This window comes from Onychostoma macrolepis, chromosome 04 (assembly GCF_012432095.1).
Source record: "Onychostoma macrolepis isolate SWU-2019 chromosome 04, ASM1243209v1, whole genome shotgun sequence".
Lineage (NCBI taxonomy): Eukaryota > Metazoa > Chordata > Actinopteri > Cypriniformes > Cyprinidae > Onychostoma > Onychostoma macrolepis.
In genome coordinates, this window is record NC_081158.1 from 17,319,695 (window position 1) to 17,347,500 (window position 27,806).

At 44.2% G+C, this 27,806-nt stretch overlaps 1 protein-coding gene across 1 annotated transcript in view; it reads right to left on the reverse strand.

Moving 5' to 3' along the window:
- Window positions 1-27,806, reverse strand: part of LOC131539099 (proton myo-inositol cotransporter-like) — a 99,529-nt gene that overhangs the window by 64,220 nt on the left and 7,503 nt on the right. Inside the window, exons 2-3 of the mRNA XM_058773422.1 lie at window positions 26,562-26,721; window positions 4,143-4,351 (exon numbers count right to left, since the gene is read on the reverse strand). Of these exons, the coding sequence (XP_058629405.1) occupies window positions 4,143-4,351; window positions 26,562-26,721 (369 nt within the window). The remainder of the gene's footprint in view (window positions 1-4,142; window positions 4,352-26,561; window positions 26,722-27,806) is intronic.

The window sequence follows — 27,806 nt, forward strand, 5'->3', positions numbered from 1 at the left end:
GTTATTTATTGCAAAAACTGTCCATAAACAAGCAGTATAATGGCAATATTGTTACCCAGTATATAATTTAATTATGATGATACAATTCCCAGTATCGCGTCGGCATATTGATGCTAAAGGTTTCCTATTAAATTGTTGAACCAGTGGATCCGTGGGTGATTCACGGCTGATGCCTGTCACTGACTTACATTGGTAGCACTTCTGTGAGCCCACCACGGAATTTTCAGCGATTCCGTGATGCCACCACAGATTCGGGGGTTAAGAGTCCGTGGTCATTACACGGAATTCTGTGAGATCAGGTTGCCCTGACCCTCCTTGCCATCCAAACCCCTTCAAGTTACATCTCGTTTGAATGGCAATGCGTACGCAGCAGCAGGTCAGGCTGCAGCTTCATTGCACACCATGGCAGTGCTACAAGCTTAGCTGGCTGACCTGCTGAAAGACCAGAACAAGGGTCAGGGTCTATCCCCTATTGAGGTGGCTGAGCTTCTCATGGGTGACATCTGTGGGTGAATATTATTGTGTTTTGATGTATGCTTCAGACTCCAGTCATGCCGAAAGCGTTCCCCATAGCGACCACTAGAGGACGCAATGTCTCGTTGCTTTCTCAGGGAACCATGGTTACATGTGTAACCTGAGACGTTTTCACTGTTTAGACTGGTTTTCGCAAAATCGCCACCACTCTCGCCCTTATGTGCAACAGCAGCTGATCTGGGCATGTAATCTAAGCTCAAGTCTAATTGGATGGCACATTTAGTCGCAGAGCGGCGAGGAGAAAAATAGCCCAGTAGGGATCTATTGTTTTGATTCAAAAGCATCATCATGCCGAACATTCATAGCAAATTTTCACATTCAGTGTGAAAAAGCCTTAATATTGCTTAATTTTAACCACAATATCCTTACAACTCAATATGGTTTAATTGAAAAAGCTAAAGAAACCATTAAAAGGTTCTTAAATTCCTCATTCCGCTCGCTGATTCATTTATATTGCTTTTTGTCTGTTTTTGTGTGATGTTTCAGTTTAGCTTTCTCTATCAGTGCGATCACAGATGGTAGGTTTAACAGTGTCACCTCATTTTCAGGGGCGATTTCTCATTAAATTCCATTGATCCTCTCCACATCTATCGTTTCCTTTTCTATTAGTGCCGAGGTGTTTCACATCAGGAACAATCAAAACAAACAAGATGACAAACAAAACAAAACAACATGCAATCCGCACAGTTGGACACTGTATATGATTGCAACGCAAATATAATTATATTATCTCGAAATTCTTTGTCACCACTGATATTTTGTAGTGCATGTGAACTATAACCACTGTTTCTGCTGTTATTGTCCACAGACAAGGAGTGAGTGGGACTGGGCAGGTGTTTTTTCAGTTTATTTTCTGTGGGAGTTGAGTGGCAGAAGACTGTGGGATAGACCACGAAACAAGGCAAGCTAGAGATAATGTCAAAAAGTGGAGTCATTTTGTTGGGTTATGTTGAGTTATGGGTTATGTTTGTTGGGTTATCTTGCAAATGATTAAGTGCGTGAATGAACTGTCCAAATTAATTAAACTGAAGCGCAAACAATGTCATTGCCTTTCTGAAAATTTATTTTATCATTTAGAATAAGAGTGATTAATTTGTAAATCTGGTATTGCTAGTTCTCAAAAGCTGTTTGAAAGGGTCTGGTTCCAACAGATTTCTTACTCCATTTTGTATGTCAGATTTGGTTGCTTATTTAAAATATGTTATTTAAATGTGAATTTGAGTTATCTCGAGGAGCTACCAATATGGCCGCCAAGTGAACTGTCTTTTCTTGTCTTTCGTTGAAGTCTGCTAAATATCACCAATGGTCACATGTCATTTATGTTACTGAAAATTGCTGATTCTCATTGAAAATGAATGACTTTTGTTTGTTACAATCTGCTGTCTATCTGAACGCCCCTTAGGAACAATCACTGCAATCACTTCTCTTCAGCTCCTGTTACTACTGCCTGCTGTCTCAGTAATTAACATTTGCCAGTTTGAAACCCATGAACAGTGACCTTACACATTTGAGAGGTGAGAGCATGACATTGTCACTGTCACAGCTGCAGGACCAGAAAATACACAGGTTTTTGTCAAAGGTGTAATCACATGATGCCTCTAGGGTCTTCGGCTTATGGCTTTGTTTCACAATGAATTGATTGGAGCCAGAAACCATTAGTCTGGATAAACAATCTCCTTTCTGATGACGATCTCATAGAAAAGTGTCAATCATGTTCAGATGATTTTCTAAGGGAGCTAAAAGGTCTGAGAGATTATGACTGCCATGTGATTGGTTAGTAAATGAGGTTGTATAAGGTCTGGTTAGGGGGTGGGTGACTTCCCACGGTTAGTAATTGCCTCCACCTACAGCCGAATTAGATTTGCTTGGATGAAACATGCTGTTCAAGTACACATGCTATTCAGTAGTCGTTTCCGCCCTACTGTGCCGTTGAATTGCTGGTAATGTTGCCTTCCATTGCTCTTGACTATTATATGTTGACTCAAATGAGTTTCGGCCATGAACACCTGTGGCCTCTTCAGGTTTGTATTGCTGGTGTGCCATGCATGTACTGGTTAGCATTAAGAAAACATTTGTCCCCCTTTTATTTCCATTAATCTCCACCAGGTTACCTCCTGGACTATGATGGATAAAAATGTCCAACTTGATATATTTGTATGTACCATAATAAGACTCTTGTTCTGGATAGAGCTTGAAAACTCTAAGGGACTCCTTCACCTTCAGCTTTGCAGAGGCAAGTGGGATGTAAAGGCCTCTTCAGACGGTAGTTGGGGACCTCTAAATCAGAGGTAATTAAAGACAAAAGCAACCCACTTTACCAAAACCTCTTGCGTCTTGACTCTTGACATTGCATCAGCATTTCCCAAACTTTTTTGATTCTATATGAGACTAGCTACCACATTTTCAATTACTTTCATTTTTTTTTTTTTTTTTTGTTACATTCATAAAGATTGAAAGAAGAGTGCGCTGATATTGAGGTAGCCAAATTGTTGTACTATTGCCTGCTAGTAGATGTTCCTACTCAATTGCTGTATCCAACTTTGGATCACTGGATCACATGAGCTTCACTAACTGTGTTTCCATTACTCTTCAAATTGTGCAAATTGAATTTTGAAAATACACCCAATGGAAACATGTCAATTTCGCAAAAAAATCCTATATATCATATAAAAAAAAATTATGCTCGAAGGTGGTTTTCCGGCAATTCGGGGAAAAAAATGGCCACCGGGCATACGTAAAAGTCACTTGATCATTCTTTTATGTACTACAACCTCCAAGAAACACCTCTTACGTGGCCACTCTCAAGTATAAGGGGCTTTCCTTGCCATTAATGCTTTAATAACCCCTTATTTACACTGCACCAATCTGTGGCACATCATGGCTCCGACACAGCCTCAGGAGCTGATTGCAGCCACTCTAATCAATGATTTATGCCAGCCACATTGCAACACGTTTCAGAAGCATCCCAGAAGCAGCTCTCCATGCTGCTTCACTAAAGATGTCTCCTTCGATTAAAAATAATGGTTAGTGTGGTGGCTGCGATATACATAAACCTACCAACATCCATCACCATGATTTTTCACAAGAGAAAAAAAAAATGTTTTAGTCGCATAACATCGGTTTTGCAATTGAATATGACATTCAATATGACATTTTATATATTGACATTTATAAAATGTTGCAAAAGTTTTGTGCAAATCTGTAATGGAAATGCAGCTACTGTCTGCAATTTGTAGTTGTTCTATAGTTAGAACCTGAGACTACTGGAACCAAATTGAACTGCTTTTCATCGGCATGGAGCATTGTAACAAAATACTCTGTACCACAATCCTTATTCCCATCCCTATTGGTCACCACAACTTTGTTGCATCGGAAGCCGTTTCTGATACCCATTTTACCCTAATTCACCAATTCCTATTGAAAACGAATGACTTCCGGGCACTTTGATGCTGCAAATGGTAATGATTCCTAGGTTTGCCAATATCCACATGGTGTTCTCTTGTGTACTTGAGTACTTTCCATAGTTTAATGAAATCACTGAACCATGACTGTAATTGTGTTATTTGAGTTATTTGCATATGTGAGTGTGTGCAAGACTATTTTCTCACCTCCTCCGCAGTCTTTTTCCTCCTCTTCAATGCTACTTTTGATAGTATCATACTCCTCGTCAATGTTCTGGTTGCCACGGATTTGGCTAAGCACACGCCGGGCCTTCTGGGTAAGACCTTTCTGGATGAGCCAGCGAGGACTCTCAGGTAGGAAAAGGAACCCTAGGAACTGCAGCAATGCAGGGACCACTGACAGTCCCAGCATATATCTAAACAGATGGAAAAAAAACAATATTGGAAGAGAAATCCGAAAAATTGAGGGGGAAAAAATCATTGTTCTTAAATAAGAATACATAATTATGTAATAGAAAGAAAAAACAGTATAATTTAAATGTTTTAGGTAATATACTACAGGAAAAAGCTGTGGAAGAAATTTAAAGTTATGGAAGTTCTAATAATATACAGTCTAACAATATCGAACATGATAAGTGGCTAGAACATGTTATAAAGTTATTATCTGATTCAAAATTTAATATAGGCTCTCCTCAACCACCACTAGTGTGCAGCATCCACTTGGATGATGCGATGGCAGCCACAGGACAATGGCGCCAGTGCGCTCACCACACACTAGCTACAGGTGGAGAGGAGAGAGAGTCATAGAGCCAATCAAGTGGATGGGGATTATTAGGAGGCCATGATAGATAAGTGCCAGTGGAGGGAATCTGGCCAGGACACCGGGGTTATACCCCTACTCTTTACGATGAGTGTCATGGGATTTTTAATGACCACAGAGAGTCAGGACCTCAGGAATAAATTCAATGCACACAGACTGAAGTAGTTTAAGTCTTTGGTTCTTTTAATTGTGATGATTTTGTGATTGGATTTTTTGGTCTCTTGTTTCTCATTTTCCTCTTGACGATACCCCATAGATTCTCTATGGGGTTCAGGTCTGGAGAGTTTGCTGGCCAGTCAAGCACACCAACACAATGGTCATTTAACCAACTTTTGGTGCTTTTGGCAGTGTGGGCAGGTGCCAAATCCTGCTGGAAAATGAAATCAGCATCTTTAAAAATCTGGTCAGCAGAAGGAAGCATGTAGTGTTCCAAAATTTCTTGGTAAACGGGTGCAGTGACTTTGGTTTTCAAAAACACAATGGACCAACACCAGCAGATGACATTGCACCCAAAATCATCACAGACTGTAGAAACTTAACACTGGACTTCAAGCAACTTGGGCTATGAGCTTCTCCACCCTTCCTCCAGACTCTAGGACCTTGGTTTCCAAATGAAATACAAAATTTGCTCTCATCTGAAAAGAGGAGTTTGGACCACTGGGCAATAGTCCAGTTCTTCTTCTCCTCAGCCCAGGTAAGACGTTGTCTGTGGTTCAGGAGTGGCTTAACAAGAGGAATACGACAACTGTAGCCAAATTCCTTGACACGTCTGTGTGTGGTGGCTCTTGATGCCTTGACCCCAGCCCATTCCTTGTGAAGTTCACCCAAATTCAGGACAATCCTCATAAGGCTGCGGTTCTCTCGGTTGGTTGTGCATCTTTTTCTTCCACACTTTTTCCTTCCACTCAACTTTCTGTTAACATGCTTGGATACAGCACTCTGTGAACAGCCAGCTTCTTTGGCAATGAATGTCTGTGGCTTACCCTCCTTGTGAAGGGTGTCAATGATTGTCTTCTGGACAAGTTAAATTAAGTTAGTGACGTATTGTCAAGTATGGTGACCCATACTTGAAATTAGTGCTCTGCATTTAACCCATCCAAGTGCACACACACAGCAGTGAGTAGTGAACAAATGCACACACACAGTGAACACACACCCAGAGCAGTGGGCAGCTATTGCTCCAGCGCCCAGCAGGTTCGGTGCCTTGCTCAAGGGCACCTTAGTCATGGTATCGAAGGTGGAGAGAGTGCTGTTCATTCACAATCCCCACCTTCAGTTCCTGCCGGCGCGAGAATCGGCCCGGCAACCTTCAGGTTACAAGCCCGACTCCCTAACCATTAGGCCACGACTACTGTCAGATCAGCAGTCTTCCCCATGATTGTGTTGCCTAGTGAACCAAACTGAGAGACCATTTTGAAGGCTCAGGAAACCTTTGCAGGTGTTTTGAGTTGATTAGCTGATTGGCATGTCACCATATTCTAATTTGTTGAGATAGTGAATTGGTGGGTTTTTGTTAAATGTGAGCCAAAATCATCACAATTAAAAGAACCAAAGACTTAAACTACTTCAGTCTGTGTGCATTGAATTTATTTAATACACGAGTTTCACAATTTGAGTTGAATTACTGAAATAAATGAACTTTTCCATGACATTCTAATTTATTGAGATGCACCTGTATATAAGAATGGTGATAAAAATAATGTAGGAAATTACAGGGGGATCTCATTGCTTAATGTGTTTGGTAAAATTTTTACAAAGGTCTTGAACTGGAGATTAGTATCTTATGTAGAAGTAAATACTATGTTTTATGAAGAACAAGCAGGGTATAGGTCAAGTTATTCTACAATAGATAATATTTTTATTTAACAGTTAGTGGTTCAGAAAAATATTACAAAGCAAAAAGGAAGGATGTATTGTATATTTATATATTTTTCTAAAGCTTTTGACAGTGTTCAGCATAATCTTTTGTATTTCACTCTCATTAAGAATGGCATTGGTGGACAAGTTTTTAGTGTATTGCGATCTATGTATTCTAAACTTAAATCATGTGTGAAAGGAACCAATGGTCTAACAGAGTATTTTGGCTGCACCATTGGTGTAAGACAGGGCTCCATGGTGAGTCCTCTTTTGTTTATTCTTTTCTTAAATGAATATATAACAATGTTGAAGAAAAATATAAAGGTATTCAAATTGAAAGTATCGCAGAAGTGCAGACCTTGTTATATACTGATGATATGGCTAATATAGCAGATACAATTGGAGGGTTACAGAATTTTTGTAATCTTTATAGTATGAGAGTGAATTTGAATTCAAAATTAAAATGAAAATTATAGTTTTTAGAAGAGGGGGCTCTCTAAATTAGGATGAAAAATGTTATTTTGTTGGTGAACAGATTGAAGTGGTTAATTGTTACAAATATCTGGGTATGTGGTTTACACAAAAATTGTCATGGTGGAAAACCCGACAACTTTTAGCAAGCCAAGGCAAGAAAGCAATGCTTTCCTTGCTAAGGTTTGTTCATAAACATAAAATCAGCTGCAATCAATCCTTGTATTTGTTTGATCGCATGGTTGCACCTATACTTTATTATGGATCTGAGATATGGGGTTTTGAACCAGTGGAGTGTATTGAGAATGTTCAGGTATCATTTTGTAAAAAAACTCCTGTGTATCAGTACAAGTGTGAGCAATGTAGCTGTCTTGGGTGATTTAGGTAGATTTGTCCACTTCTTATATGAAAATATTGGATTGGATAAAATTAGTGTCTATGTCTAATCATCGTTATCCAAGAAAATTTTATAATATGCTTTTTCAATTAGATGAAGTATGTAGAAAAACGTACTCGGTTACTATCGTAACCTCGGTTCCCTGAGATATGGGAACGAGTATTGCGTCTGTAAAACCTTACAAATGTGAACGGCGAGGACCAGCCGGCCACCTCACAAATTTCCGAGATGGACACCCCGCTGGACCATGCCCAGGAAGAGGCAATGCCTCTGGTGGAATGGGCTCTGACTCCAATGGGGCACTGCAAGCCCAAGGAGGAGTATGCTAGGGTGATAGCATCCACTAACCACCTGGAAATTCTTTGCTTCGTAACAGGGCGACCTTTAGCGCGGTTACCGAAGCTGACAAAAAGCTGTTCCGATCTCCTGTATGAGTTGGAACGCTCGAAGTATACCCTCAGGGCCCTGACGGGGCAGAGCAGGGACAATTCCTTGTCATCTGTCGAAGGGGAAAGTGCAGAAAGCGCTATGACCTGGGCTCTGAACGGAGTGGAGAGCACCTTAGGTACATAACCCAACCTTGGTTTCAGGATGACCTTGGAGTCGTTAGGCCCGAATTCCAGGCAAGCAGGGTTGATGGAAAGGGCCTGTAGGTCTCCTACTCGCTTAACCGACGCCAGCACTAACAGCAGGGCGGTTTTAAACGAGACTGATCTGAGGCTCGTGGATTGCAATGGTTCAAACGGGAGGCCTTTCAAGGCCCTTAGTACAGTTGGTAAGTCCCAAGGTGGAACTGTACGAGGACGCAGGGGGTTAATTCTCCTGGTGCCTCGTATAAACTGGACCACCGCACTATTCCTGCCCACCGATCGGCCAGCAATAGGGGCATGGAAGGCCGCTATGTCTGCTGCGTAAACTTTGATGGTGGATGAGGAACGCTGTTTATCCAACATCTCCTGCAGAAACGAAAGAAGCACTGATACATCAGAGGTAACCGGATCTAAGGTCTTGGCACCAAGCCGAGAAAATAGACCATTTCAGAGCGTAGAGGCGTCTGGTAGACGGGGCTCTAGCTTCTGCCATAGTGTTTAAGACACGTTCTGGGAGGTCAAAAGGCTCCCGTTGAGCGGCTACACATGCAGGGCCCATAACTCGGGCCGTGGATGCCACAGCGTGCCATTTGCTTGAGAGAGTGGGTCCCATTTCAAGGGAATGGGCCACGGGGCTGCTTCGAGCAGCTGGAATAACTCCGACACCCACGGCTGGTTCCTCCAGAGGGGGGCTATTAGAAGAAGCCTGTGCCATTGTTCCCTGACTCGTCTGAGCACCTGCGGTAGCAGAGCGATTGGAGGGAACGCATAGAGCGGGAGGCTGGGCCACTCGTGGGCCAGGGAATCCGTGCTCTTCGTGAAATAGATTGGGCAATGAGAGTTGTCTTCGGAGGCAAAGAGGTCTACTTGAGGTCTGCCAAAGACTTCCCAGATTTTCTGAACAGCGAGCGGGTGGAGCGTCCATTCTTCTGAAGAGACGTTGTTCCTCGACAACATGTCCGCTCCTTGGTTCATCTTGCCCGGCACATGCGTCCCCTTCATTGAGTGCAAATTGGTCTGAGCCCAAATAAGAAGGTCCTTCGCCAGCGTGCAGAGGTGCTTCGAGACGAGGCCGCCCTTGTGATTTATGTACCACGGACCTGCTGTCTGAGCGTATTACCACATGGTGTTCCCTTATGTCCGGCAGGAAGAATTGACAGGCACGGCACACTGCTAGCATCTCTAGGCAGACCCGACTCCTCTTCGGACCAAAGACCGAAGGTCGGTTTGTCCTCGCACAGTGCTCCCCAACCCTTGTTGTAAGCGTCTGTCGTGACAGCCTTCCTTCTGTGCGCCGTGTCACCGTTATGCGATGGCGACCGTGACGCCAAGCCGCAGATGGAACCCTCTGCTTCAGCCAGAACTGGATGGGCCGCATGTGAAGCAGGCCCAACTGAAGTACTGGCGAAGCTTCTGCCATAAGGCCCAGCATTTTCTGGAAAGCCTTGAGCGGTTGGACGGTCCCTTCCTTGAAGGAGGCCATGCGGCTTTGAATCGTCATGGCTCGTTCCGCTGAGACAGTTGCTGTCTGTGGCGAGGGGGGCGTGGGAAGGCGAAACGCTGCAACGGGAGAGCACGCGCGGAGACGAGCGGTAACAAGGAGGTCAAGTGAATGATGATTAACACCTGTATCTAATTCCAGTGATTGGGGGAGAGACGGGTGAAAAGCGTCTCGCCGACCTGAGAGAGGGAGAGAGAGAGAGAGAGTGAACACCACAGAGCTGGAGCTCTGTGTCGGATGTGCTGAACAGTTGGTCGAGGCAGAGAGTCCAACGGCATTTGTGTTCTGTTAAAATATTATTTTGACCAATAAACTGGTTTTCTCGCCACCCCTGCCTTCCTCGTCCTCCATCTTATTTTGAACCTTGTTACACTGGTGCCGAAACCCGGGACAAGGAAGCCGGCACGCCACCATGCAGCCAGCGCAACCCATGCCGCTTGCGGAGCTGGTGAAGTCGCTCGCTGGTCTTCACCAAACCCAACATCAGGCCCTGGTCGACCTGAAGCTAGAGCAGGAGGATTGCTTCCGCTTGTTGGTCCAGGGTCAGGATGAGGACCGGCGGGTCCTCCGGAGCTTGCTCGGTCGGGAGGCCGCCCCTGTCACGACTCCATCCATCACCCACATCCCGCTGATGAAGATGGGTCCACAGGACGACCCCGAGGCGTTCGTGGACCTCTTCGAGAGAACGGCAGAGGCATGTGGCTGGACGCGCACCCAATGGTCGGTGCGCCTGATCCCGCTGCTGACAAGGGACGCACAGGTGGCAGCCCAACAGCTGCCTGTAGCGAGCCTCTTGACCTACGACGATCTCAAGCGGACCATCCTGCAACGAGTCGGACGGACCCCCGAACAACATCGGCAACGCTTCCGATCAGTGGAGCTGGGGGACAGCGGTCGGCCATTTGTGTTGGCCCAATAGCTCCGGGACGCTTGCCGCAAGTGGCTAATGGCCGAAGACCGCGACGTCGAGGAAGTGGTTGATCTGGTGGTGCTGGAGCAGTTCATCGCTCGGGTGGGTCCAGTGCCATCGCCCGACGTCGCTGACGCAGGCCATACAGCTGGCTGAGGACCACCTAGTGGCGTGCCCCAGGGTCGGCGAGCCCCTTCGTAACATCTCTCTCTCTCTTCCCCCTCCTTTTCTTCCTGCTCTCTCTCCCCCTATTCCTGATCCCAGGTCGTGCAGCAAGGTGCCCCCTCGAGTTCCGGGGGTGGTGCGGAGAGCGCGGGAGCCGCCGCTACTTCACCCCATTTCTCCTCTCTCTGCCAATCCCTGGGGCGGCAGGAAGGCCTGGGCCGGTCTGATGGAGATGCGGGGACCCGGGTCATTTTCAGGACCGGTGTCCGGTGATGGAGATGGGAATGTTGATCCGGGTCCCCGACTCCCCAAGGGCTGCCCCCGATCAAGCCGGGCAGTACCAGATACCTGTGAGTATTAAGGGGGGTATATACCAACCTCCATTCATCAAAGCCTGATGCAACAAAGGGCATTGGATATGAGCCGCAAGGTTAAGGTGAGGTGTGTGCACGGGGATGTGGTGAACTACCCGTTAGTGACTGTTACTATTCAATTTCGGGGGAAAAAGCATAGAATGAAGGTGGCGGTTAATTCCCACCTTAAGCATCCGCTGATTTTGGGGACCGATTGGCCAGCTTTTGCTCAGTTATTGGGGATTTGGTTTGCGGATGCGTCTTGGGAGACAGGGCGGGGGGACCGAGAGGCGGTGGCCCAGACTGGAGATGCGGTTTCGGGACCTTCACCGACTGGCTCAGAGGAACCGAGAGCTAGGGGAGAGCTAACTCCCCCTGAGCTGGATGACTTTCCTCTGGAGTAGTCACGTGATGAGACGCTCAAAAACGCGTATGACCGGGTCCGCTCCATCGATGGACAGCTTCTCCAGCCTGATCAGCCGCTCTCCTACCCCTATTTTTCCCTTATAAGAGATAGGTTGTATCGGGTGACCCAAGATGCCCGGGTAAAAGGAAATACATCCCAGTTGTTAGTCCCAAAAAGCCACAGGGAAATGCTTTTCCAGGCGGCTCATTGTAGTTCCATGGCAGGCCACTTGGGGGAAGTAAAGACACGCGAGCGACTCATGGCCCGATTCTTTTGGCCGGGCATTCACGAAAACGTCCGCCAGTGGTGTGCGGCGTGCCGTGAATGTCAGCTGGTTAATCCGCCGGCCCCCTCAAAAGCGCCATTGCGCCCATTACCCCTCGTAGAGGCCCCCTTCAAGAGAATTGGTATGGATCTCATCGGGCCATTAGAACGCTCGGCACGCGGACATCGGTTTGCATTAGTTCTGGTGGATTATGCAACTCGATATCCGGAAGCAGTGGCGTTACGCACCATATCAGCAAAGAGTGTGGCGGACGCGCTGTTTCGAATTATCTCCCAAGTGGGAATTCCGAAAGAGATTCTCACTGACCAGGGCACGGCGTTTATGTCACGCGTGCTAAACGAACTATATGAAATGTTGGGCATTAAATCGATTCGCACCAGCGTCTATCACCCACAAACGGACAGCTTGGTGGAACGATTTAATCGCACGTTGAAATCCATGGTTCGTAAGTTTATAAAGACGCCAAAAATTGGGATAAGTGGCTAGAGCCCCTGTTGTTCGCGGTGCGGGAGGTCCCGCAAGCCTCCACTGGGTTTTCCCCATTCGAGCTTCTCTATGGTCGTCAGCCCCGAGGGGTGCTTGACATCATTAGAGAGGCTTGGGAGGAGGGGCCTTCAAACAGCCGTAGTGAAATTCAGTATGTCCTGGACCTCCGAGCAAAACTCCACACGTTGGGGCGGCTCTCTAGGGAGAATTTGCTCCAGGCCCAGGACAAACAAAGTCGGCTGTATAACAGGGGTGCGCGAGAGCGTCGATTTGCACCGGGAGATAAGGTGCTTGTATTGCTTCCAACGTCTAGCTCCAAATTACTGGCCAAGTGGCAAGGACCTTTTGTGGTTACATGGCGAGTTGGGGATCTCGATTATGAGGTAAGACGAACGGACAGGGGTGATTCATGTCAAATTTACCATCTCAATCTCTTAAAACGCTGGAATGAGGTGGCATCGGTTGAGTTGGCAGCGGCCGTTTCGGCAGATGAAGATCTCGGGCCAGAAGCAACAGTCAAAATCAATCCGGTTGCTCTAGTTCCTGGGGGAGATCACCTCTCGCCGCTGCAACTCAAGGATGTAGCCAGGTTGCAAGCAGATTTTGCTGATGTGTTTTCACCCCTGCCCGGTCGCACCGACCTCATACAGCACCATATCGAAATGCTCCCCGGGGAAGTGGCCTGCAGCCGTTTACCTGAACACAAAAAAAAAGTGGTTCAGGAGGAATTAAAGGCCATGCTAGACTTGGGGGTAATAGAAGAGTCGCACAGCGATTGGGCAAGCCCGATAGTTTTAGTACCTAAAACGGACGGCTCAGTCCGGTTCTGTGTCGATTATAGAAAGGTGAATGCAGTGTCGAAATTCGACGCTTATCCAATGCCCCAAATTGACTAGCTGCTTGATCGGTTAGGTTCGGCTCGCTTTTATTCGACATGGGCAGGTGCGTCCCCAAATTGATAAGACGGCGGCGATTGCGGCCTGCCCGAGTCCCAAGACCAAAAAGGAGGTGAGACAGTTCCTGGTGCTGGCGGGATATTATAGAAGGTTTATTCCTAATTATTCGGAGCTCACCAGCCTGCTGACTGATCTCACTAAAAAGGAAGCCCCAGATCCGGTCCAGTGGACGGAGCTGTGCCAACAGGCCCTAACCAAGGTAAAGGCTCTGCGGCGGGCCGCTCTTACACTCTCCTAACTTTGCTCTCCCCTTCTTGTTGCAGACGGACGAGTCGGACAGGGGGCTGGGTGCGGTCCTGTCCCAGGTGGTCACAGGAGAGGAGCGGCCGGTGCTGTATCTGAGTCGGAAGCTCTCAAAGACGGAGACCAGATACAGCACCGTTGAGAAAGAGTGCTTGGCCATTCGGTGGGCCGTCCTCACCCTCCGTTTACCTCCTGGGATGGGAATTTACCCTCTGTTCGGACCACGCGCCCCTCCAGTGGCTCAACCGTATGAAGGATACCAATGCGCGGATCACCCGTTGGTATCTAGCTTTACAGCCTTTTAAGTTCAAGGTGGTCCACAGGCCGGGGGTGCAGATGGCTGTGGCCGACTTCCTCTCTAGAAATGGGGGCTGCAGGCCGGATGGCTCCCCGGCCTGAGTCAGGCGGTGGGGGTATGTGGCGAGGGGGGCGTGAGAAGGCGAAACGCTGCAAAGGGAGAGCACACGCAGAGACGAGCGGTAACAAGGAGGTCAAGTGAATGATGATTAACACCTGTATCTAATTCCAATGATTGGGGGAGAGACGGGTGAAAAGTGCCTCGCCAACCTGAGAGAGGGAGAGAGAGAGAGTGAACATCACAGAGCTGGAGCTCTGTGTCGGATGTGCTGAACAGTTGGTCGAGGCAGAGAGTCCGACGGCATTTGTGTTCTGTTAAAATATTATTTTGACCAATAAACTGGTTTTCTCGCCACACCTGCCTTCCTCGTCCTCCATCTTATTTTGAACCTTGTTACACTGTAGATAACTGTTCCCAGGAACAACACTTGTTGGCTGGGTGACAGTATGCTCTTGGCAAAGTTGACCCTGAGCCCCAAGCAATCTAAGTGGCTGAGGAGGAGGGTCTTGTGCGACATTGAAACTGTCTCTGACTGGGCCAGAATGAGCCAGTCGTCGAGGTAGTTGAGGATGCGGATTTCCATCTGAGTGAATAACCTCATCTTATCGTAGCCATTACCCACTCTGACACACGTGGCAAGAGGTTTAATAGGCTCTAAAGACTGGTTGCATAAGGGCAGGACGCTTATGGTAGGCAGAAGAGGATATTTGCTCTCTTTTTGAAAATGTATGTGTTTTATTTTGTCACAGCGGTCGGACGCCCGGGCGCTAGAGCAGGCCAGTGGGGAACCAATAACACACTTCCCTCTGTTCCCAGCACTGAGCAGGGTGACGAGAGGCACATTAGAGGCTGTTTGCGGGGTGGTCCGGCGGTAGCGAGACTCGGGCCCCTCCTCTTTCTGCCTGGATGATCAGGAGGACTTCTGAGGCGCCGGATCCAAGGCGATCTTGGGCCAGGGTCATTGGCACTTCGGGAAGGGGTGGCATCTTGCCGAGTGAGAACGCCCTCTATCCTGCTGATCCTTAGTTTGGGGTTCAGGAGTGGCCGGCGTTGGCTTGGGGCGACTAGAAGCAGCAGAAGAACTGGAGTGTTTCAGGAGGAAGTGTCGCATCGCTTGAGACGACTTCTGAGCCTTCGTAAACCGCTCCGCAAAGCCCTCCACAGCTGGCCCGAACAGGCTTTATTCGACACTGGATTTAACAAAAGGGTATTGGCAGATCCCCTTATCGCCCTTATCCAAGGAAAAAACAGCCTTCACCACGCCGTTCGGGTTACACCAATTTATTACGCTTCCGTTCGGCTTGTTTGGGGCTCCCGCCACCTTTCAGCGAGTCATGGACAGAATCCTCCGCCACATAGCGCCTACGCCGCTGCCTATCTCGATGACATCATTATACACAGTAATGATTGGCAGCGGCATATGGAACATCTGCGCGCTGTCCTGAGATCGCTGAGGGTGGCTGGACTCACGGCGAACCCGCGGAAGTGTGCAATTGGGCGGGTGGAGGTACGGTATCTGGACTTCCACTTGGGACATGGGCAGGTGCGTCCCCAAATTGATAAGACGGCGGCGATTGCGGCCTGCCCGAGTCCCAAGACCAAAAAGGAGGTGAGACAGTTCCTGGTGCTGGCGGGATATTATAGAAGGTTTATTCCTAATTATTCGGAGCTCACCAGCCTGCTGACTGATCTCACTAAAAAGGAAGCCCCAGATCCGGTCCAGTGGACGGAGCTGTGCCAACAGGCCCTAACCAAGGTAAAGGCGGCCCTGTGCGGCGGGCCGCTCTTACACTCTCCTAACTTTGCTCTCCCCTTCTTGTTGCAGACGGACGAGTCGGACAGGGGGCTGGGTGCGGTCCTGTCCCAGGTGGTCACAGGAGAGGAGCGGCCGGTGCTGTATCTGAGTCGGAAGCTCTCAAAGAGGGAGACCAGATACAGCACCGTTGAGAAAGAGTGCTTGGCCATTCGGTGGGCCGTCCTCACCCTCCGTTTACCTCCTGGGATGGGAATTTACCCTCTGTTCGGACCACGCGCCTCCAGTGGCTCAACCGTATGAAGGATACCAATGCGCGGATCACCCGTTGGTATCTAGCTTTACAGCCTTTAAGTTCAAGGTGGTCCACAGGCCGGGGGTGCAGATGGCTGTGGCCGACTTCCTCTCTAGAAATGGGGGCTGCAGGCCGGATGGCTCCCCGGCCTGAGTCAGGCGGTGGGGGTATGTGGCGAGGGGGGCGAGGGGGGCGTGAGAAGGCGAAACGCTGCAACGGGAGAGCACGCGCAGAGACGAGCGGTAACAAGGAGGTCAAGTGAATGATGATTAACACCTGTATCTAATTCCAATGATTGGGGGAGAGACGGGTGAAAAGTGCCTCGCCAACCTGAGAGAGGGAGAGAGAGAGAGTGAACACCACAGAGCTGGAGCTCTGTGTCGGATGTGCTGAACAGTTGGTCGAGGCAGAGAGTCCGACGGCATTTGTGTTCTGTTAAAATATTATTTTGACCAATAAACTGGTTTTCTCGCCACACCTGCCTTCCTCGTCCTCCATCTTATTTTGAACCTTGTTACACTGTAGATAACTGTTCCCAGGAACAACACTTGTTGGCTGGGTGACAGTATGCTCTTGGCAAAGTTGACCCTGAGCCCCAAGCAATCTAAGTGGCTGAGGAGGAGGGTCTTGTGCGACGTTGAAACTGTCTCTGACTGGGCCAGAATGAGCCAGTCGTCGAGGTAGTTGAGTATGCGGATTTCCATCTGAATGAATAACCTCGTCTTATTGTAGCCATTACCCACTCTGACACACGTGGCAAGAGGTTTAATAGGCTCTAAAGACTGGTTGCATAAGGGCAGGACGCTTATGGTAGGCAGAAGAGGATATTTGCTCTCTTTTTGAAAATGTATGTGTTTTATTTTGTCACAGCGGTCGGACGCCCGGGCGCTAGAGCGGGCCAGTGGGGAACCAATAACACACTTCCCTCTGTTCCCAGCACTGAGCAGGGTGACGAGAGGCACATTAGAGGCTGTTTGCGGGGTGGTCCGGCGGTAGCGAGACTCGGGCCCCTCCTCTTTCTGCCTGGATGATCAGGAGGACTTCTGAGGCGCTTGATCCAAGGCGATCTTGGGCCAGGGTCATTGGCACTTCGGGAAGGGGTGGCATCTTGCCGAGTGAGAACGCCCTCTATCCTGCTGATCCTTAGTTTGGGGTTCAGGAGTGGCCGGCGTTGGCTTGGGGCGACTAGAAGCAGCAGAAGAACTGGAGTGTTTCGGGAGGAAGTGTCGCATCGCTTGAGACGACTTCTGAGCCTTCGTAAACCGCTCCGCAAGAGGGCAGGGTCAGTCACCGAACCCAATAACTCCTCCGCGTCTGAAGCCGCCAGAAAAAGGCTGTCATCCATTTCGTCGTCACTCCCACCGAACAAGATCATGTCGCTCGCAGCCTCAGAGGGACGCTGATCAGGTTGAGTGCAGCGTCAGCGTGGGATTTCCCCAAGCATGACACACACTCAGCGTGACCGTCATCAGCGTGCAGAGGAGTCCTGCACGACTTACAATGACGGCGCGGCATTTGAAACAACACCGCGGCTCTTTTAGTATTTGGTCTTTTGTGAGGCTCTTTTAGATAGTCGCCGGATGGCGGCAGGGGATAGACCGGGAACTGCTAGCTGTGAGCTTATATAGCCAGAGGCCCCGCCCATTTTGGCAGGCTATGGCGGGCTGCATAGCCATAGGCTCGCTCAGCACCGCCGCCGAGCCATTGGTTCGATTTTATAGCACTGCACGAACCAATGGACGTACAGTTTCACTGCGTGATTGAAAAGGCTTCAGTTAAAGAGGAAAAAAGGAGTTTTTCCCCATACAGCGTCTTACAGATGCAGTACGAGTGGAATATCGAAAGGGAACATGGGTTACTTGTATTAGAGTTCTGCTGTACTTTTATGATTTTTCTAGTGCCTGGGAGGCTCAAAGTGCAGGTGATATAAGATTTACAGCTATTCCAACGACTGAAAGAAAAAGCACATGAGGCATGGTATACATCAGTTTAGGAAAATAATAAGTTAAATATATATTCACAATGCAAGTCTTCTTTGATACAAGAGAGCTACATTGCGTCTGTGTATAACATGCAATTGGCACGATCATTGTTCCTTTTTAGATGTTCAAGTCATCATCTTGCTATAGAAACAGGTGAATAGAGTAATACACCAATAGCAGAGAGAATCTGTAGTTACTGTAAGTTAACATGAAATATTTCTGGGATAGAAGATGAGAAGCATTTTTTGTATGATTGCTCCTTGTATGAGGATTTGCGTAAGAAATACTTCAGTGATCTTGTTGGTGATGTTTGTATTCATGTGTCAAGTGTTTGTGATGCGGGTATGCATGGAGATTGGCATTTTATGTATATCATGGAATGAAGAAAAGATTATCTGCCATGTCATTATGATTTTGTGGAACTATGGGCCGAGAGGCCAAGTACTCCTGAATAAATTTGAAACTGAAACTGAAACCGAAGAATACATATACTGTACATCAGGGCCGTTTCTAGCCAATTTGACACCCTGGTGAAATCCCTATTGGCGCCCAACCCCCACCCAAAATTATATATATTTATTTATTTATTATATATATATATATATATATATATATATATATATATATATATTCTTTTAGACACCAGTTTCTTGTTACATTCAAATTGGGTGTCATAGTAACGACACTGATTTGTGGAGATTGAGTTCCACAAATCTGAATGCATTATTTGTAAATTGACTTAAGATAAACATTTTGCACAATTTATTATCTGTAATATCATTGTGTTGCCACTAGATGCCTGTATAGCCCTATGTAACAATCCCTAGTAGCTAAGACATTGCACATAATTTACACATAAATCACACATAAATTAATTTTATTACATTTGGATTTGGATACATGTTTAGATACTATCAATGCCTACTTTTTGCCTTTATCTGTTTTTTGTTCAATTGTTATGTTGTTGTTGCTTGAAACATTGATTTAAAGTGTCAGTTATTGCATTATTATTTCAGTCAAACCTATAAAACCCTTTGTTGCCCCAAACTACATATAAAAGCCTGATCAGTGGCATAAAAGTAATCAATGCAGCTACTTAATAATCCTTTGCTACTCATTAACGTGTGAACTTCCCCTTTAAATAACGTGACACTCTGCCCTCTATGTGTATGACGCTTCTTCTCCCATTAAGTGCTGTGTTAGAAGTGAATGAATTGATCAGCATTTCGACACCTCCATAAGGATGTATTAAACTCGACAAAGCGGTTTAATAAAGGATGTATTGATCTTGTGAATTAGCGAATTTTACTATACCAATATTTTTTAATTGGCTGTTAAAGTTTATATGGGAATATTATATGACACGCTGATCCTTTAACAATGCATTGGCGCAAAAATGCACACCTTTTGGACAAATCTCGCAACACGATTCATCAACTGCCACAAATACTGCCTAAACAAAATACTGATTTTGTGCACTTTATTTACTGTACCAATATTTTAAATTGGCCTTTGAACTTAGCTTTATTGCATGGCAAAAAAAAAAAAAAAGCTTTACCTTGCCAAAGCACTCTGACAGAGCCCATTGATCTAATGGCGTTGATGAGTGCTCCAAATGCAAGCATGCATCAATCAGGCAGTAATTCAGAGCTCTCTGATCCAATGGCATACAGGCATCGCCAGATTGACAGTACTCTAGCCCAATGATGTTGGGGATCCAGTGGGGCGGCAGTCATATTTCAGGGTGACCGTGCCACTCTTTATCACAACCCTGCTAAAATATAGTGCCAGTACGTCCACTCATTGGCGCCCTTCAGCTGGTGGCGCCCTAGGCGACCGCCTAGCTCGCCTATGCCTAGAAACGGTACTGCTGTACATCCTCAGCTGGTGCCTACGCTTTGTCGCTAGTTTATTTTTGAGCCTCAGAGGGACGCTGATCAGGTTGAGTGAAGAGGACCGCCGAATCCTCTCTCTGCAGCTCGCTCATCTCCGGCCACTCGAATCCTCTGCCCCAAACAATCCTCGAATGTTTCTTCCTTACAGGTCCCTGGGAGGAAGAGGACGGGAGGGCACGAGGGGCAGAGTCACTTTCTGAAAAGAAAGCTATCCGCGAGCGCAGAGAGGCGAGACTGAAACTCGCAATGAGAGCAGTCAGTCCCGCTGAGTGCAGCGTCAGCGTGGGATTTCCCCAAGCATGACACACACTCAGCGTGACCGTCATCAGCGTGCAGAGGAGTCCTGCACGTCTTACAATGACGGCGCGGCATTTGAAACAACACCGCGGCTCTTTTAGTATTTGGTCTTTTGTGAGGCTCTTTTAGATAGTCGCCGGATGGCGGCAGGGGATAGACCGGGAACTGCTAGCTGTGAGCTTATATAGCCAGAGGCCCCGCCCATTTTGGCAGGCTATGGCGGGCTGCATAGCCATAGGCTCGCTCAGCACCGCCGCCGAGCCATTGGTTCGATTTTATAGCACTGCACGAACCAATGGACGTACAGTTTCACTGCGTGATTGAAAAGGCTTCACTTAAAGAGGAAAAAAGGAGTTTTTCCCCATACAGCGTCTTACAGATGCAGTACGAGTGGAATATCGAAAGGGAACATGGGTTACTTGTATTAGAGTTCTGCTGTACTTTTATGATTTTTCTAGTGCCTGGGAGGCTCAAAGTGCAGGTGATATAAGATTTACAGCTATTCCAACGACGGAAAGAAAAAGCACATGAGGCATGGTATACATCAGTTTTGGAAAATAATAAGTTAAATATATATTCACAATGCAAGTCTTCTTTGATACAAGAGAGCTACATTGCATCTGCGTATAACATGCAATTGGCACGATCATTGTTCCTTTTTAGATGTTCAAGTCATCATCTTGCTATAGAAACAGGTGAATAGAGTAATACACCAATAGCAGAGAGAATCTGTAGTTACTGTAAGTTAACATGAAATATTTCTGGGATAGAAGATGAGAAGCATTTTTTGTATGATTGCTCCTTGTATGAGGATTTGCGTAAGAAATACTTCAGTGATCTTGTTGGTGATGTTTGTATTCATGTGTCAAGTGTTTGTGATGCGGGGTATGCATGGAGATTGGCATTTTATGTATATCATGGAATGAAGAAAAGATTATCTGCCATGTCATTATGATTTTGTGGAACTATGGGCCGAGAGGCCAAGTACTCCTGGAATAAATTTGAAACTGAAACTGAAACCGAAGAATACATATACTGTACATCAGGGCCGTTTCTAGCCAATTTGACGCCCTGGGCGAAATCCCTATTGGCGCCCAACCCCCACCCAAAATTATATATATTTATTTATTTATTATATATATATATATATTCTTTTAGACACCAGTTTCTTGTTACATTCAAATTGGGTGTCATAGTAACGACACTGATTTATGGAGATTGAGTTCCACAAATCTGAATGCATTATTTGTAAATTGACTTAAGATAAACATTTTGCACAATTTATTATCTGTAATTTCATTGTGTTGCCACTAGATGCCTGTATAGCCCTATGTAATAATCCCTAGTAGCTAAGACATTGCACATAATTTACACATAAATCACACATAAACTAATTTTATTACATTTGGATTTGGATACATGTTTAGATACTATCAATGCCTACTTTTTGCCTTTATCTGTTTTTTGTTCAATTGTTATGTTGTTGTTGCTTGAAACATTGATTTAAAGTGTCAGTTATTGCATTATTATTTCAGTCAAACCTATAAAACCCTTTGTTGCCCCAAACTACATATAAAAGCCTGATCAGTGGCATAAAAGTAATCAATGCAGCTACTTAATAATCCTTTGCTACTCATTAACGTGTGAACTTCCCCTTTAAATAACGTGACACTCTGCCCTCTATGTGTATGACGCTTCTTCTCCCATTAAGTGCTGTGTTAGAAGTGAATGAATTGATCAGCATTTCGACACCTCCATAAGGATGTATTAAACTCGACAAAGCGGTTTAATAAAGGATGTATTGATCTTGTGAATTAGCGAATTTTACTATACCAATATTTTTTAATTGGCTGTTAAAGTTTATATGGGAATATTATATGACACGCTGATCCTTTAACAATGCATTGGCGCAAAATGCACACCTTTTGGACAAATCTCGCAACACGATTCATCAACTGCCACAAATACTGCCTAAACAAAATACTGATTTTGTGCACTTTATGTACTGTACCAATATTTTAAAATGGCCTTTGAACTTAGCTTTATTGCATGGCAAAAAAAAAAAAAGCTTTACCTTGCCAAAGCACTCTGACAGAGCCCATTGATCTAATGGCGTTGATGAGTGCTCCAAATGCAAGCATGCATCAATCAGGCAGTAATTCAGAGCTCTCTGATCCAATGGCATACAGGCATCGCCAGATTGACAGTACTCTAGCCCAATGATGTTGGGGATCCAGTGGGGGCGGCAGTCATATTTCAGGGTGACCGTGCCACTCTTTATCACAACCCTGCTAAAATATAGTGCCAGTACGTCCACTCATTGGCGCCCCTTCAGCTGGTGGCGCCCTAGGCGACCGCCTAGCTCGCCTATGCCTAGAAACGGTACTGCTGTACATCCTCAGCTGGTGCCTACGCTTTGTCGCTAGTTTATTTTTGAGTCTTCAACTGATTTGAACAAAACATGATGTTAATGGTAAAATGGTATAGACTGTAATGGTATGAATTAAATAAAAGTTTTTATAATGATCCCAATTCTGAATCTTTTCCAGAAATAAACAGAATTTGATTACGTTAAAGATAATCAAATGATCTGTATTATTTTTTTATTCAGTTGACAAGATTACAGTGCAAATTTTCTATTTCCACTGAAACAATTTGTTTGCTTGTTTTCCACACTCTCATCTTGTATGGATTATAAAATGGGGTTGCATAAATCAAACTAAATTTAGTGAGAATTACAAGAAAACATTTCTGATATATGATATATTTCTGAAATTTATGATCCGATTTCAATGTAAATACACTTTGTTTACTACTTTCTTTACAATCTCTACTTTGATTCTCAAGTAAATTTATGGGGTTTTAATGAAGTTTACATATACATATCAGATCAGATTTACCAGAAGTAGCTGCCAGTAAAGCCAACCTATCATAATGAGTCAGCACAAAAAGTCGTAATAACTCATACAAGGTAGCGAAATCATAAAAACTTGTAGTTGGCTCAAACTAAACCTAGCCATACAGTCTAAAACTTAAACCTAATGACTAGGGTAAACGTACCTATTAAGCTCATGTACCCATTAAGCACACTTCCATTTTTGAGATCAGATTATAAAAACAAAAAATAATGTATTATCCTATTTGATGTCTTAACCGATTGATGTGTTTGTTACTATATTCCTCCTGTAATTTCAAGTCAATCAGATCATTGCACACCGAGATATGGGTCTCCATGTGTTCACATTGTCTGGCGGCCATTTTGAAAGCTGTCTAAAATCCTTCACCAAAAGAGTAGCCCCTTAAATGTGCGGGGTTTTTTTTAGATGTTTAAGCCTTTATTTTGGGTAAGTTTCACTACTTATTGTAAGATTAATGTTCAGACTTTTGCATATTATAACCTGGAACTTGGATGTGGGAAATAATTACATTAGATCTAAAAGACAGTTTTAGCAACACAGCGCAGATGCTACAGAACACAGTTAGCTGACTAGCTGTATAAGATTGTGTGCTACGCTAATATATTACTTCACAGGCATTACTGGCTTGTACTTTTACATCTATTGTATTATAAATTGACAGTTTATTGCTGGTCTGTCATTTTACAGTACTGTAATTTTTAAAGATTTCATATTATTTTAAGGTGAGCTTAAAGGGTACACGACTATGAAAATCACCCAGCTTCAGTGTGACATCAATAAGAAAAAGTATAATTTCATAGATATTGTTAATAATAGTTTTTCATATTAAAATATGTATGAACTTAATACATGACCTAGACTATTTATTTAGCAAAATCCTGTCATTTTAATAAATATTACAAGAAATACATAAAAAATTGTTGCTGCTCCAATTAAGGTCAGTGTGCTCTCTTTAAGCTCTTCCATATTGAACGTCTATGTAATTACTTCATAAATAGACTTTAAATGTTAACTGATGGTTGTCACTTTAAGTTAAGTTAATTGATTTTCTATGGAATCAGTCGACTCAAATCTGCAGACTGGCTCTGATCTTTGGCATCTAGCATCAACTTCTCCAGACTGTAAATCTGTGGAAAATCGGGGAAAAAATCACGTAGTGTGTATTCCAGCCATAAGTGACTATAGATAAGTTGACATCCATTTAAAAAGAGGTTTCATAATGAGGCTAGTTTATATGTTCATCCCCATGTTTTATTGGTTTGTTTTATTTGATATTTGAATGTAATACTTAGCTGAATGTGGACTGGTATAGATGTTGCAATGTGCTTAGATTACACTTCACTATGAATAACTGATCGACTTGAATGCCTTGTTGCTTGATTTTAGTGTTCTGTTTTTTTTTGTGATTGACTTTGTACCTTCAAAAAATATATATTTTTTACAATTATTCTTTAAAAATGTTCCTTAAAATAAACTAGAATTTTTAATAAAACATGATGTGAGCTTAATGGGAACAGGGGTGTGCTTAAAGGGTACAAAAATGTACCCATTAAGCACAGCCAGACTTTTTGAATATGATGTATATCTTAATTGAAATGCTTTTGTCATTTAAAATAAAATTAAATATTTTTGTGTGAGAGATTAATATTTTATTTTAACATAACTTTTTGTACTGAAACCAATATCTTGTGCACTAAAAATGTCTCAATGTAGATTTTGGTGAGCTTAATAGGTACGTTTACCCTGTAATAAAATATATAAATAAAACAAATCATATTTAAATCACTATTTGCTATGGATTATTGAGTTGTAGTCATGGCCATTCATTGGTTAAGCAGTAAACCTTTCATTTACATAGACTGATTTGTGGTTTTGCTGCTTGGGAAGATAAAAGTAAATGGCAACATTTCCATCAAGTAGATATTATCTTTATAACATTTTCGCTCCCAGAGCAACAGCTACACAAAGTGAGGAGGGTATATACAGGTGCTGGTCATATAATTAGAATATCATCAAAAAGTTGATTTATTTCACTAATTCCATTCAAAAAGTGAAACTTGTATATTATATTCATTCATTACACACAGACTGATATATTTCAAATGTTTATTTCTTTTAATTTTGGTGATTAGAGCTTACAGCTCATGAAAGTCAAAAATCAGTATCTCAAAATATTAGAATATTACTTAAGACCAATACAAAGAAAGGATTTTTTGAATTCTTGGCCAACTGAAAAGTATGAAAATGAAAATTATGAGCATGTACAGCACTCAATACTTAGTTGGGGCTCCTTTTGCCTGAATTACTGCAGCAATGCGGCGTGGCATGGAGTCGATCAGTCTGTGGCACTGCTCAGGTGTTATGAGAGCCCAGGTTGCTCTGATACTGGCCTTCAGCTCATCTGCATTGTTGGGTCTGGTGTCTCTCATCTTCCTCTTGACAATACCCCACAGATTCTCTATGGGGTTCAGGTCAGGCGAGTTTGCTGGCCAATCAAGCACAGTAACACTATGGTCATTGAACCAGCTTTTGGTACCTTTGGCAGTGTGGGCAGGTGCCAAGTCCTGCTGGAAAATGAAATCAGCATCTCCATAAAGCTTGTCAGCAGAAGGAAGCATGAAGTGCTCTAAAATTTCCTGGTAGATGGCTGCGTTGACTGTGGACATCAGAAAACACAGTGGACCAACACCAGCAGTTGACATGGCAGCCCAAATCATCACTGACTGTGGAAACTTCACACTGGACTTCAAGCAATATGGATTCTGTGCCTCTCCACTCTTCCTTCAGACTCTGGGACCTTGATTTCCAAATGAAATGTAAAATTTACTTTCATCTGAAAAGAGGACTTTGGACCACTGAGCAACAGTCCAGTTCTTTTTCTCCACAGCCCAGTTAAGATGCTTCTGACGTTGTCTCTAGTTCAGAAGTGGCTTGGTAGCCCTTTTCCTGAAGATGTCTGAGTGTGGTGACTCTTGATGCACTGACTCCAGCTTCAGTTCTCTCCTTGTGAAGCTCTCCCAAGTGTTTGAATCGGCTTTGCTTGACTGTATTCTCAAGCTTGCAGTCATCCCTGTTGCTTGTGCACCTTTTCCTATCCAAATTCTTCCTTCCAGTCAACTTTGCATTTAATATGCTTTGATACAGCACTCTGTAAACAGCCACACCTTTCAGTAATGACCTTCTGTGACTTACCCTCTTTGTGGAGGGTGTCAATGTTCGTCTTCTGGATCATTGCCAAGTCAGCAGTCTTCCCCATTATTGTGGTTTCAAAGAACAAGAGATACCCAGAATTTATACTGTAGGGATGGTCATTTATTCAAACTCAAATGTAAATATTCTAATAATTTGAGATACTGATTTTTGACTTCCATGAGCTGTAAGCTCTAATCATCAAAATTAAAAGAAATAAACATTTGAAATATATCAGTATGTGTGTAATGAATGAATATAATATACAAGTTTCACTTTTTGAATGGAATTAGTGAAATAAATCAACTTTTTGATGATATTCTAATTATATGACCAGCACCTGTATGTATGTGTGTGTATATATATATATATATATATATACACTTCCACATTTGACACCACACCAAAGCAACAAGAAAAATTCTTTATTCAGCGCAAATTCTGCAACTGGACTACTCAAAAAAATATTGCCAAAAAATCTTGATTTGATGGTCATACCTCCAGCCTTCATGCTGCATGTAGCTGAAGGCCCCATCAATAACGCTGGCTGTGAATTGGCCTGCTGTGATGAACAGAGTGTTGATGGTGACCAGGCGTCCTCTCAGGTGAGGCGGTGAGGTTTCAGCAATGTACACAGGAACAGTCATGGACGCAATACCTGAAAGGGTAGATGTATAGCAGTCAAAACTATACTCTGGTTAGAAAGCGTAATGTCAAAAGACACATAAGTACATTAAAGGAATAAGTCACTCAAAAATGAAAATTCTACCCTTTACTCAACCTCTTGTTCCAAACCCGTATAACGTTCTTTCTTCAGTGGAACACAAAATGGGAAATACATAAGAATGTACTATCTGCTCTTCTCCATAATGTAAATTAATGGGGACAAGGGCTCCAAAATGACATAAAAACACCATAAACATTTCATAAAAGAATCATGAAGTATCCCATATGATTTTACACTATATTTTGGTATTTAATCAGTCCAAGCTCCATTCACTTTCATTATATTCAGTATAATCTTAAACAATTCTCATTTTGTTCCACACAATACTACTACTACTAATAATAATGCATATCTGGAACAACATATAGGTCATGATGACAATGATGAACTTCTTGATTTTAATGAAAGTAAGTTTTATGTTCTATGTAAATGAGCAAATATGCATGCTTGAGTCTAAATTTAGTACTGTATTTATGCACCACATAATAAATTTCCCGAACACTGAAAGCTTTATCTCACTGACATTGTCTCTCAGATCTACAAAAGACCTCATCTTGTGGGCTTTGTCAGAGGGTTACACACAATAATATGTGACATGCATAGTGAATATGCTTTGTGTACCAGTGTTCCCTGCCAATCACATGGCTCTCAAGAGAACTATGATGATCTAGCCAGGCCACATTCTTCTCATTTCCACCAATTGCATCACAGATGTGTCACATTATGCAAATTTTCAACAAGCAAAGTGATTTCTGGAATCACAAGGACACCATAAAATGCGAATTTGCTTCCAACAGATTGGGATGGGGAGGAAATTGTAATGTGGTGTGTCGGGACCAATGTTCACATGATATTTACACAGGAGTGCAAACAAAAAGTCCATGCCCACATTTATCTGACAAGGTCTACGACATAACCGCTTGCTATAAAGTCTATTAATAGCCCCGGTTCACTGTCGCTCTCGTTGCCCGGCAGACAACGTACCTGTTGCCATGGGAACGCCTCACTGCTTGCCT